The sequence below is a fragment of the Catharus ustulatus genome, chromosome 6 (assembly GCF_009819885.2).
Source record: "Catharus ustulatus isolate bCatUst1 chromosome 6, bCatUst1.pri.v2, whole genome shotgun sequence".
In the NCBI taxonomy this organism is placed as follows: Eukaryota; Metazoa; Chordata; class Aves; order Passeriformes; family Turdidae; genus Catharus; species Catharus ustulatus.
The window spans coordinates 23,168,814-23,182,871 of NC_046226.1; the positions used below are offsets into that span (position 1 = coordinate 23,168,814).

A 14,058-nucleotide genomic window follows, 5' to 3' on the forward strand; every position below is an offset into this window, starting at 1 on the left:
TGAAGACAGGTTTAAAACAGAGAAAGGAGTCACTAAACTCGAAGAGTAAAACATTCTTAATAGAACCACAATAAAGATTATACAGCAGTTCAAGAGACTGATGCAAGGTTGTAGCAGGGGGCAAAAAACAATTCCCCACTAGAGTCTACTGGAGGCAAACAGCATTTAGAGACTGGACTTAAATCCAAAAAGTATCAAAGAGTGCAAATAGTGAGGAAGGAACTAGGCAACATGAGAGAGAATTAGGGAGAAGAAAAAAATTAGCAAATAATTTTAACTGGATAACCATGAAAATTTCTCATATAGTAGAAGGAATTTACCTCCACAGATGTCATCCCAGAAATGAACAGGGGTGAAAGAAAGCTATGCAAGAAAAGCAAATCAAAGAGAACAAAAGTAATGGAATAACCCAAGAAGCTTTTCCACCTCTGACTGTTGTGATCTCACAACCTGGAATATTTGGTAAACTTAGGAGATTTGTAGCTACTGTCACAAAACACACATAGAAAACAGAGGACCTACACCTCTCCACCAAATCAGTGGTATGTTACTGTCAAGAAACAGTTTTCCATGCTCAGAAGAGGTTATAGGCTCCTCCTTTAAGGGACGTTTAAGTATGGGACTATTTTTTCTTCCCTAATGGTAGGAGAAGGAAGTGAAGGAGGTCAGAGTCCTGTAGCTCTCTGTGCACTCCCTATGGTCTAGTTTAGGAGACTTAAAAGGATTCAGATTAACTGGGGTGGCTTTGTTGATTACACACAGAGAGGAAAATGACCCCATGTGGTAAGTGTTTCCAGGACAGCTGCTCCGTTGGTGAAACACTGCTGCATTCCAGAAATAAACTCCTACAGTCAAATTAGCAGCTCGAGTCCTCTCCACAGAAATGTGCCTTTACTAAAGTTGCAGCGTTTCCCAGATGAATGGGAAACCAGCAGCATAAATTCCTGCTTAGCTCCGCTTTTAAATAGAAAGTGATACAAAAAGATGTTTGTACAATATCAAATCATTCTTCATAGTCACATAATTGCCCCACGTTATTGAGGGGCTCAAAAAAAAAAAAAAAAGGGAAATTTGGAATATTTCTGGCTGAGTTGGAGAGCTAAACCTAGCATGGTTCCCCAATGCTTCAGGCCTGTCACAAGTTTTCCAGGTCTGAGGGCTTATCAAGACTTCAGCGTAAAAGATTTTGGGTTGATTCCCATGCACATCAGTACCAACAACGCAAAGTACTGCAATATGCAAAAGATTACAATCTACATTTGAAGCAGGATAGAAAGCACTGCTGCCCTTTCCCTCGCCTCTTCTAGCTCCCAAAAAGTAATGCACAACTGTCCTCTCACCACAGAGGTGAGTTCTGGCCCATGAAAGTAAATGTGCTCAGAAGCCCAAAGCATTTTGTGTTTTGCTGAAGACACATGGCAGCAAAACTACATGAGACTACATGAGCTTCCAAGCAGGTTTACAATTACAAATTTACAGATGGCAGCATTGGTAAGGGCCCAAGAAATCCTGGGGAAGCAGGGGAGGAAATGGCCAAAACATCAAGCCACAGTTTTCAGCAGATGAGAGGGCACATCAGCAGTACTCTGGGCTCACGGGATAGGTATTGTACAAGAGGCATGCTCCACCATATAACCACTGAGTGCAAGATGCTTGTGGTCCTCCCTCTTTCTCTCACTGTCCTCTCATCTTAAAAGCAAAATATCTTCTTCGTGTCCAATTTCCTCCTCTGTCAGGTAAAACCTGATCCCATGTGCTGTGCTGCAGAAATAAGTTATAGAGGGCATATCACTCCCTCTCACCCCAGATGGGAAAGCTGAAGCCAGAAGCCATTGACAAAGTCAAAAGGAACAAGTACCAGCAAGACAAAGCCCTGCTGTTCTAATGTAGTGACCATTTGCTTCAAGAAACCTTGGCCAGCTGATGATACAGCAATGCAAAGTTCCTCTGTCTCAACACACCCCCAAACCAAAACCCATCAGGTGACTAAACCTTCTGCAGAGCTCGGCCTTACAGAGCAAAGGATGTGACACATAGAAGCAAACTCCCAGCTGCTGCAGAATGTGGTTTTAAACAGAAATACCTGAAAGGGTCCTCTAACCTACTGCCTCTTTCCCTTTGAGCCTAACTTCTGTCCTGAAAATGTTACCTCAAGAACCATGCAGTCAGTGAGGAGAAGTACTGCACCATACAGAATTCAAGAAGGATTGTTTCTGCTTAGCTCAGTCTTGCTCCATGACTGCAATCCTCTCTTCACTGCTACTTTCAAAATGGCATAGCTTTTCTAGCCTAGGGACTTTAGCAGCTTTAGAAATGCTAGTTATAACAGGAGAAAAACATTCAGGGTAAGCAAGATGGGATATCCCAAAATATAGATTCTAGATGTCTGTAATAGAGTATCCTGTAAACAACTAAATGCAAAAAGTGACATCCAGTTACAAGAAAAGTTATTAGCAGAGCTACACCAGGTCAAGTTATCACTTAATCCCATATTCTACCTCATATCAAACACTAACATGTGCTCAGGGAAACACTATAAGAAAGGAGAGTTTTTCACCTGTTCTTAACCTTGTTGGACCTTTGTAGACCTCATAATCAGTATGTTGGCAGTCTGTGGCTTAGAAAGTTCCCTCTAGACCATAATATGTACCTGTCACTAATGAGTCCACATGTCCAATAAATGCCTTTGTGGGGATATCTTTTTGAATCCATCTGTAATTTGTCACTGAATGACACAGAAAAAACCCCCAAGACTAATTTTATGTGATACAATGTTTCATTTGTTTTATTTAAAGCACTCCTTTTTAAAGAGAAAGATGGTTGCCTCATTGAATAAAGTAAGGAACAGATGCATGTATGTAAAGATACTGGCAATGTGTAGCAGAGCTCTCTTCTTAGCTAAGAAAGTGGAGGTGCTAATTTTGCAAAGCAAAGAATTAGACAAGTGTTACACAGGGAAATATAGGCCTGTGCTCTTTTTGGTATCATTTTGTTAAGTTCATATCAAGAAAAGTCGCGGGTACTCCCAAGAAGCCACATTTTCAGCAATACATTACCACAAATTCCTCTCGGTTGCCCTCATCTTTCCTTTAGCCACAGACTTCATGACTGACTCTAGCCTTAGTAATCTCTTGTTTAGAATCAAACTGGAAGCTCTTTCAGACAGAAGCTGTCTCATGGCTAAATGCAGCAGCCCCAGCTCTAGGGAATGTGTCATGATACAAACAACAAGAGCGAAACAGAAGCAACATCCAAATCTGCTAGTAGAACTCATTGCTACAGTCTGAGAGCTAGTTAAAAAGAAGTAGAACAGTCACAGCACGAGATTTATTAAGTAGTAGATAATAATTTTACATTACCTAACATATGATGTTGCATACTATATCAAATTCATTATTGTGAGACTCAAATGTTCAGCTACTGATCAAGTCCCAAAAGAAACATAATTATATATTCTATTATGCATTGGTGATTATTAATATCATCTCTCTTTTTTCTTTTTCTTTTTTTTTTTTTAAGACTATAGCTGCCATTGCTTTTTAGTTGTTCCCTGAAACCTTGTGGTATAGACACTCTTCTTTAAAAAAAAACTTGCGATTTTTCTCATCATCTTGTTTCACATGGTCGAGATGTAAAGTCAAACATCAAGTGCTGCAATAAAGTTGTTGGCAACATCAAAGAGGATGAAGTATAGAAATGATATGTAGGGTAATTAAATGGCTCTGTATTTTATTTGCATATCTATATATATATAAGCTGGCCTGACTCAACAAGGAAGCATTTCACAATAGCCTTTTGGCCCTCCTAGCTTTATACAAGATTTTGCAACATGCTTCAAATGGGCCCAAGATTTCTTGGTCTTCTGACCTTGCTATGGGAAGCTGCAAAGGCCGGCCTGAGATTCCTCAAAACACAACAACACATCCAAAGAGAGAAATGGTGCAAAAAATGTTGAAGTAGAAAGCAGAGACAGGAGGAGGTAGAGAACATCATAAGCAATCTATTCATTTATTTCTGCAGGTGAGAGTCCAAAACTTGTAGTTATCAGCAGTGGTCCAGCTAATGGTGTGAGCCAAGCTCAGTTCATCAGCTGCTTGTAACTGATGCCTCAGGGGCAACAGTGTAAGGACAACTGTGCTAATAGGACAATTGAGAGCCCAGACAGTCAGAGCCTCCACTTCTCACATGCCCATGGTTGTAGAAGCACCCAACAGATGCTCAGAGCTGATATTCTGCAGTGTTGTGCTCCTTGTTCAAGTTTTGTGCACCCACAGGCATGGTGCAGTTGAGTGAAAGCACTGCTCCTCCAGCTGCCCCTGCAGCAGGTGGGTGTTTCTCCTTCCGCCACCCTGAGGCCAGAAAGAAATACCTGACTTCTCAGGGCAGGTTTGGTGCTTCAGTGCAGAGGAGCTGGGATGTTCCATCATCCACTTCCCATCAGGCCACACAAGTGGGTTGGCTCCTGGCTAGGAGTTGGCATTGGGATCACAGGTTAAAAAGTACTTGGACCACCCTGGTTCAACTTACAAGCAAGACCAACTGAGTGGTGACTGCCAATTGACCAGAAAGGTGAAGGGCATGAAAGATCCTGTGACATGACAGCCTGAGACTTTGTAGAATCACAGAACAGTTTGGGTTGGAAGGGACCTTAAAGTCCATCTAGTCCAACCAATGCTTCAGACCAAGACACTGCCAGCAAAGACTCAGTATGGCAATTCACAAGGTTTTTGCAGTCAATCTCCATTAAGCACTATAAAATACAAACATGTTCTGAGCTACTCTGCTCAGTCACCTCTCCCTGGGAGCAGACAGACAAGTGGCAAACTCAACATGTCTGGCATGACTTTTTTCTGGAATGAGTTAGCAACAGTGCAGTTCTTCCTTTGCACTACCCTAGGTAAACAGAGGTTGTTGCTGCTACAAAGTGCCTCAAAGTGGCAGAAACAGCATTATCACTTCAGTGCTGTTTCCTGAAGGATCAATAAGCCAAGACAATCAATTCTTCTGGCTAGTCGTTATTCCCCAGGAGAAGCTGTGACTCTCATCCCCCATCATTTAACTCTTCACAAACATAGCAGCAGCCCCATTAATTCTGTCCTCCTTAAACACACATTTCCCAAACTCATGTGCCAGGAGAGATTACAGAGCTAGAACTGCTGTATCCAGGTCAACATGGTATTACCAAGAGGTATGGCCCGTCACTTCAGCACAGTAGTAACATGTCTAGATATACTTGGAGCACATGGAGACACCCTCCCATCTGATTTCTTTGTGTAGGACAGAGGGCCCAAAGAAACTGTAGCTTTCTATCTCCAACTACTTCTCTGTGCACGAGTATATGACAGTTCTAGAGCACCAGCTGACACTCACAGAAAGGGCTGCATAGGCAGTAGATGGCATGAACAGTCATTACAGAGAGTCACAAGAGTACAGCCTATTTAGAGACGCACAAAAGTGAGGTTCAATCCAATGTAGCAAAAAGAGAGTAAGAAGGACGGGAAGAAAGCTCAGGAAGAATGGGAGAATAATGTGATTATCTGCAATGTGGAAAAGGGAATAGAGATTACGGGGGGCAAAACAGGACCGTGCTCAAAGTCTGCAGTAACACAATGCCTTTTGCTGAGATCGTGCAATTCTCCATAGACAATCGAGAATGGGGAAGCAGGAACCCAGTCAGACATGGGCAAAACACGTCTTGTCAGTGAAGTGGCTCACCTGGAACTGAACAGGGAGCCTGTTGGAACTAGAATTGAAGAACAGCAGTGATACAAACAGTCTAAAGATCAGCATGAACATGCTTAAAGCTGCACACAGCAGTTTCCACCTAAAAAGCAGTGGGACTTGAGATAGCTCCTCGAATGTCTTTCTGGGCATTAGAGAGGATGCTGATGCAAGTAATCTCTTCCTAGCCACTGTTGTACTCAGAAAATCCTTGTCTCCCTCTCCCATGCAAAGATAGCATTCACCAATATTTATAACTTGAGTGTTGCCACACTCTCAGTGCTACAGACTGTAGATCAAAAAAAGTATGACTGAGAAAATCCTATTCACATGAGCTCTTCACCAATCTACTTGAGTTCACATCACCAACAGAGAAAGTTTGAAACCCCTATACCAGGCCATGGGGACATGATGCAAGGAAAGGAAATAATTTCTTATTTAAAGGGAAGACATAGAAAAATCTGCCAGTGACAATAACTGCAATTTTTTGAAGTCCAGGAAGCCTGTGAGGGGAAAAATAAGTCTAAGGATGAATTAAAAAGCAAACAAAAAGAATGGCAAGCCTAGTGGCAGACATGCTCTCTTCTCACCCAGAAAGTTACCCTCTAAGCCCTGTGAGCTTTAGGGGGATGTCAATTAAATGCCTATTTTAGTCATGGCTACCATGTCATTTAATCATTTGTTCAGGCCTACTACAAAGAGGTGATCACACAAGACTGGGGGAAGAACTTGTGGAGTATATTTCCTGCTGATCCAGCAAACACAATTATGAAGAAAGAGAGAATCCATTCTGAGAGCAGCGTGAAACTCTTGTGAGCAGGATCATTCGCATCTCACATGGTTGAGGGAAAGGAAAGGGCAGCAACTCCTTAATGAATAAAAATAACCACTTATGCTTCCTTCTCATATATGCTGGGCGTATGCTCTTCAGTACCCAAACAGCAAGATTTAGTTGCAAGATTCATCCTTTCAAAAAAGTCATTTCCCCTAAAGGTGCAGCACTTTTTCTAGAGATTTTCAGGAGTGCTGAGACTTTAAAACTAAGTCATTACTTTGAAGACATCATGTCAACTAAACTATGTGTTTTAAAGTTTTAGAGCTGCAGTGTTTCCTTCCTTGAAATTTCTATGCTACTATCTTTTTTTTAAAGTACTTGTAGCATGCAAGAACACAGTAACTTTCTTGGGAAAGCTGAAGAACACTTCTCAGTTTCCCAGTTCTTCATAAACTGTATACAAGCCAGGCAAAGCTTCACTGAAATGCAGCCACCTTCAGGGTAAAGAGAAGCAAGTCATTCATAAGATTCAGCATAGCACTGGAAAGGACAAAAAGAGGAGAAGGAAGTGTATTTTGCCTGAAAGGTCAGCAGGGGAAATCTAAGCATAAACTGCTAATCTAAGTATAAACTGACCACAGCAGAATAGAGCAGGAGAGGAAAAGGTTGAGACAAAAAGAAAGGAAACTGCAATGAGAAAGAAAAGGCAGGAAAAAACACATTACACAGTTTTCAGCTCAGCCAGAGAAAGCTTCTGTTTCAAAGTGATCTGCTGTAGATTCCAGTGATTAGAGGGAAAGAACACAATTAATATGTATTTCAAATGGATTTAATAAAGTACACTCTAGCTGATGGTGCTCTCCTCACAGATCCAGGCGCAGAGCACAAAGAGAAAGGGGCCTCAGGCATTCACATTAGGTCACTGTTTTAAATAATTTTAAAACTAGGGCAAGATGCCAAATCTTACCTCAAGGTGCTACATCCAGATAGACATGTCAGCAAAAATGCCAAGTTTGGTGCATACAGGATGACCACTGATACCCATGGCTCCAGATGAAACAGCGACTTACTTTTTTACCCAGAGTTTACCACTCTGACTAATAAACCTGGAGCTTCATCTCAGCAGGGGTCACTAAGACTGAACTCAGACCTAATGTACAGGACACCACTACTGAATATTACACAAGAAGTTAGTCCTTTATTTGCTTGTTCTGCCAAAATCAGAAAACCTTTTTGGTGGCTAATACAAAATGTATTTTTACCACTGTAACCAAAGAAACCAAACCCCTATCAAACAACAACAATAAATAAATTGAAAGGGAGCAACTTTTGCTCCCAGCACAAGCCCTCTTGCTTTCAACTATGCACCTATGTCAGTGATTTGCAGTTTTTCCCATGGGCAAATCAGCCACTTGGGATTTATAGAAGATTGCTCTTTGTAGATCCTGGAGTTATTTTGATGGCAGTCACGTATCATTTTACAAACAGGGAAACTGAGGAACACAGAGATATAACTTGGCCATGTGTCAGAAAACAACAGGTTTCTATCCCCATTCCTTTCCAGGACCTCTTTTCAGAAGAGAGCGGGATCATGGCACAGTCTTGATTTTGTGCAATTCACCTGCTGCAGACAAATTTTCTAAGTCCCAGCTCAGAACAAAAAAGCTTATTGCTGGCTACTTCACAACACACCAGGCCTTAGCAACACAGAGGTGCTGGGCTTGCTGCAGGCAGGCCTGCTCTTTTGCAGCAACAGAAAGGTCTACTCAAGCCGCCCACGCATGTATGATGAACTCATCACAAAGGCAATCAGGCATTAATTTGGTCAATCATTCCTGTCACAGCAAATACAGTTCTTCAACTAGACTATTTGATACAAGACTCTAGCTGAACTGAAGGACAGAAAAAAATGCCTAAAAAGGTACCAGTCTACAGAACAGAAGTAGGACAATTTAGATATTGACTCACCCATAGTCCCTTTTTTAAAGAAAAGGAAAGGTGACCCAGGAGTGAAGTAGAAACAAAAAAAAAGCATTAAAAAATTAAATTGTGTCTTCCAGGCATTAATAATAAAAAGGCAACCCACTCTCCAATCCTTCTCATTTAGAAGAGTATTTATTTGGAGTTTCTGTTAGGCGGCTGCATGCACTGCATGCATCCTGCTTCACTGAAGAAGTGCCTTTTTGAAGCATCACTTGACTTTGTTTTAAATATCTTGCTACAGTTTCCATTTTAGCTCGTGAGATGATTATTTTCTCTCAAACTGAAGTTATACAGCAGTTGAAAATGCTGATGGCTTAACTGGTTTCCTTTTTTTTTTTCTCCCTCTCCACAGCAGCCCTGAGGGGTTTTAACTCTTTCTTGCAGCACTGAAATCCTTCTTTTAGAGTTCAATGTTTAACTCGCGCTGGGAGACTCATAAATATTCGGAGTCACTCTCTCCCTCTCTGTTTGATTAGGAAATGAGCCTTTAACTCAATGTAATCCCCAAGCCATTAACAAAAAAGCCCTCAACAGCTCCACTATTAGAATTTCACTCCTAGCCCACAGAGGATTGAATTAGATTAACATAACTACCCGCAATCTGAGTTTATTTTCTGTGCCAGATAGAAATGTGTCTTCAGGAAAGGAAAAGAAGAGAGCTGGAGAGCAAGCACAGCATAATGAAATGTAAAAATAGATGAGAAATAGATGGACAGATGTATAGGTAAAGCGATAAAAAAGGTAAGAGAGAGAGAGATAGCTACACAGTCTTTAATAACTGGTTGCTGGCTTTGGGGGGTTTATGCAGAAGGCCCCTCAAAACACAAGATTGTTTCAGGAAGAGTATTTTTATCCTGCTTGTGTTTACTTCATATTCTCAGGGATTTGCAGTGAGACACCTGAGCATGCTGTACTCCAGACACCTGTGCAGCAGATTTGGCACAGGTTTTATTTATAATTCCCAAGAGATGTCATACTCAGCAATGAAAGGGGAGGCGTGGAAAAGAGAATCTGCATGTCAATCATTACTTTGCAGTCAAAGAAACAAATAAACTGGGATGAAACAAAAGGTGTTTGTTGGGTTTTTTAAGGAATGAAAAAAAATCATGCAACAGCATATGTACAAGCATAAGACAGTTTGGAGGTTGATAGGTGCTTAGTCCACAAAATGTGAATCATTAGTGAAGCAGAAACTAAATAACAAGCACTTTCTACTACATAATGCATTGGTCTTCCCTTTAACCACAGGTAAGTCTTCCCTCCAAATAAAAGTGGTCCTATGAAGGTATATGCTGTATAAAGTCCTGTGTGCTACAGGACAGCAGGCGCTTGGTTAATTTTTTTCAAAAGCAGCAATAGAAAGATGTGGCAGGTAACAGGGCAAAATACTCACATGTGGTTGAAAGAGAAGGATAAAGTCCAGCAATTATGTGGACACAACTATAGCACAGTCGAAACAAATTCTTAACACTGCTTAATCTTTTATAGCTTTATACCTGGAAGACTTCTTTGGGAATGCTCAGATTTCTGTGAAAATGTATGGTAAACGAGGGGGGGGTTTGCAGTAATTTCCAAGCATAGTCATGCTAATATTGTTTTTGTGTAGGGAAGAAAATAATTAAATCTTTTTTTTTCAGTGCTGTCTCTTGGTTTTTAATTCTTAGTGGGACTTCAGACCAGCTATATGATAGATTCTTCATGAGTTACAGAGTCAGCAATTTAGTCCTATAATGCTTTTCAGAAAAATCTGCTCTCCCTTTATTACAAAATAGCATTGCATTATTACAGAGAAACAATAAATGAACTATCAGGGCAAAACAAACAGAAAAGGACTTAAATAATTTAAATATGTTCATTTTTAAGTAAAGCAAAAAGCTTTAATAATAAAAATGAAGCTTCATATGATGACAATGATCACAGTTTTGTTTTATTTGTAAGAAAAAAGGTTCATAGCAGGCAATGTGTTGTAATGATCTTTTGGGGTATTATTTGGGCTTATTAATTCACCTGGTTTAACCACATTCTCCTAAAAGCTTTCCTTATATCAGAATGATGGAATATTCATATTGATGGTTAAAATCTTAGAAAGCTTTAATATGTAGTCAATATTTTTTATTAATGGTACTTAAGCTAAATGCTCTAAGTATTATAAAATTTACATTCAAGAAATGCAAAATAAAGAACTAAAGAAGAAGCCTATTTGTCACCCTTCTACATCAATCCAAGAAATTAATCTATCAAGTATTTCTCAGAACCTGATGTTTTAACTGTGAGGCAGCTCTGGTTTTATTATTCTGTTTTTATCAGACACTTTTTTCCCCAAATTATTTTAAGTTTAGCTTAATTTTATTTGTTGTTGCCTTCAAAAAATGGTAAATTGTGTGGGAGGAAAAAGTTTTCAAGAACATATATTTAATGAGAAATTGATGCTAAAATCTTGATGTACCAAAATTAAAACCATAATATTAAGGTTTTGGGGGTAGACATAGCAAGGTTATTTTCCTATACTTAGAAATAAATATTAACCCAACATTTTCTAAAAAAATATAACACCTCTGAAGCAAAAATAGGAAACAAGAAAAACCTCTTATATTTTGACAAAAAATGTTATACTAAAACCTATTAACAAAAAAAATCAGTCATTATTTCTTCCTTCTCTTCATATTTCCACTAAAAGCTATTAATAAAAAAACATTTTCTGATAATAATTTTTCTCCCTCTCTTCATATTTCTGTTAATAAAAATACCCAAAAAATATATCATTGTTGAAACATTTTACATCTTGGCTGCTTTAAAGCAAACATCTCGGTGATGACAGAGTAACTTCCCTCTTTGATTATCACTGTGCCAACTTTGCAAAGACTTGCACCCCTCTTTTGTCATTGAAGATACTTCAGTTGCTTTGGGACTTTTAAAATTAAAGAAACATCAACTGCTCATGATAAATGCCTTCAGTAAAAGAAAAATTTCATTGTATGTGGCTGATAAGAAAAGATTTGATATGCAGCTGGGGGGGGGTATTGGGTTTTGGGTTTTTTAATAGAGGGAAGGTTGTCACTTAGTTCTTTTAAGACTGCTAAAGTTTCCAGGTTTGCCTTTACCAGCATGGGATAAATAGCACCTGTCCTTGGTAAGCCCTTAAGCAGAGTTACGTTATACATTGACCTTTTTGGAATGCCAGCAAACCTGACTGTTTCTATTCCCAAAACAAAACTGTTCCACTCAAACTTTCATTTACGTATTTCCCGAGCAAAAAGCCACACTCAAATAGAGAAACTGCCTGATTTCTACAAAGTTCGGAACCAACTCCTCTCCTTCTGGGTCGCACTGACCTTCCTTCAACAGAGTGAAAATCGAAAATATTACTAGTTTTAACTATATCAAGAAGCTGCTATAATTTTTAGACCAGATAAAGGGATTTGTGCAGAGCAATGCTTTGATTAAAAAAAAAAAAATTAAAAAAAGAAACAAAACACAAGCCCATAACCGCAATAAAAGACAGAAGTTCGCTACTTACATGCTGCAGGCTGAGAGATGAGGCTCGAGGCTGGAGTAGAATTTCCCTTGCCCTCAGGTGTTTCTAATTGCTGATTAAATATCTTTTGGTTCTGCCTGCACCAGCCGACAGTCCCCTCTGCGTCTCTGCCTCTCTTTGTGACTAGGACACAGTACTCCGAGTCCCAACCTATAAATAGATCCCAGCTCTGTGATTGATATAACAGGCAGCTGCCAAAAAAAAAAAAAAAAAAAAAAAAAAAAAAAAAAAAGAGGAAAGAAATAACCAGGTCTTAAGCAAGGCAGCAAAAGCTGGGCTTTTAACTCTGCACTGTGCCCAGGGAGGAGTCCCCCACAGTCACCCGTGGGCATCAGAAAGAGAAAGTGCAAGGCAATTACTTTCCCAGCAGCATTACAGCAACTTGAGGCATGTAAAGCAAATGAACAAAATTCACTGCACAAAGAAGGAGAGGCAAAACACAACTAGCAGACTGCATCCAACTATTTTGCAATTTAACAAAAATAAATGCCATTTTCAAAACAAGCTGGGAATTCTGTCAGAACGAGAGAGGAGTTCAGAGCTGAGTTCTGGGGGTTGGTCCAGGCATGCTTGTATTTCTGCTGCAGAATAAACTAGTGGGTAGGTTGGCAATTTAACAGCTTGGCAGTCTACTTAGGGTCTCTGCCCACAAACATTATTTGATGAGGCTGTTCCTGCAAACAAAACTGAGGGCAGTGATGGTACCTCCCTTTTGACTCAGCAGAAGTTACTCAGCTCTCAAGGACCTGAACCTTCATTTCTGCTTAAGTCCTTGGCTGCCAGGAGAAAGTGATGAGTTACAGATATGAGCAAAGCTCTTACAGAGGCTGAGCTGGGAGCCTACCATCTGGAGAGTGACTTGAGAGAACACATCACAAATGCTTCTGGTCTGGTCCTCATTACCTGACACTGAGGCAATGGTCCTGGATTTCCCATATTTAGTCCCTACAGATTCTCCTGTTAGAGCCACAGTCAGGCAAGGCCAGTAACCTTTCCAGCAGGCAGCTGTTTCTGCAAGCCTTCACCAGCTTCTAGAATTCATGATCTCCAGTAGAAGCTTAGTGACTAGGGAGCTTCATAGAAAATGGAATCAAAGGCAAGGCAGTTGATGACAAAGACCAGTGGAAGAGTGAGGAAGAAGAAGGACAATAGTAGGCAGGGAAAGGCAAAACAGCTTTCATGACACTGCTGTCTTTGGCAACATCTCCTACAATCAACCCAGAAACCACACTCACTTCTGCCAGAAGTTCTAGTGCAGACAGGGTATCAGACCCACCAGCCTTCTTTTCAACATACGGCTAGGCTTGCTTGAGCTGAGATGGTAAAAAATGCTAAACTTGTAAAAAGCAGGATAAAATCCTCAGGCACCAAGCCCATGCTGAACTCCATGGTTCTTTGGCTCAGTGGCTAGCAGTACCTGAACTATTTAAGCTAGTTTAGGCATGCCTATACCACACTGCAGCTGCTGCTCTTACTGGAGTAAAGAAAGTTAGTTTAACAAGAGCAGCTATCACAAATCAAGGCAAGGACCCACCACATCACAGCTGTGGTATCTTTCAATTTCAGCTATTGATTATATAGGAAGATACAGTCATTTCCTCTTTTTTGGCCAAATCCTGCTGCATGCTTAATTCAGCTCATATCAGTGTCCTTTGTGTCTAAGCTGGTAGGATTTAGGCAAGGAGTTTTACCAAAAAAATGCTGTTTTCATTGGAGAGGGGTCTGATGAAGCACTGAGCAAAGACTCATGATGATTAGTCATTTTCCCCAGTTGAGCTACTGTCCGTGTGAAGTCTGGCTTGTCACTTTACCACAGCTGCATATCCCTCAGCTTTAAAAAAACAGAGATAACAATACTTAACACTGTGCTTTAAAGCACTTTGATATCTACAGATGAAGACCTACAAATGAAAAGGGGGAAAAAAGTATCTGAGAGGCTGAGCTCCAGCATGGAAACACACCCTCAATTACTGGCTGGATTCTGGTCCTTCACCTAGTTGAATGAGATCTCAGATAAAAAATTACCAGATAAACAAAGAAAAAT

General features: G+C 40.2%; 1 protein-coding gene across 2 annotated transcripts in view; it reads right to left on the reverse strand.

The window, feature by feature from the left end:
* Positions 1 to 12,158, reverse strand: part of ESRRB (estrogen related receptor beta) — a 125,978-nt gene extending 113,820 nt beyond the window's left edge. For both annotated transcript variants that reach the window (XM_033062853.1, XM_033062854.1), the window contains exon 1: positions 11,997 to 12,158. In XM_033062853.1, coding sequence (XP_032918744.1) covers positions 11,997 to 11,998 — 2 coding nt within the window. In that variant the 5' untranslated portion in view covers positions 11,999 to 12,158. The remainder of the gene's footprint in view (positions 1 to 11,996) is intronic.
* Between the last annotated feature and the right edge of the window lie 1,900 nt (positions 12,159 to 14,058).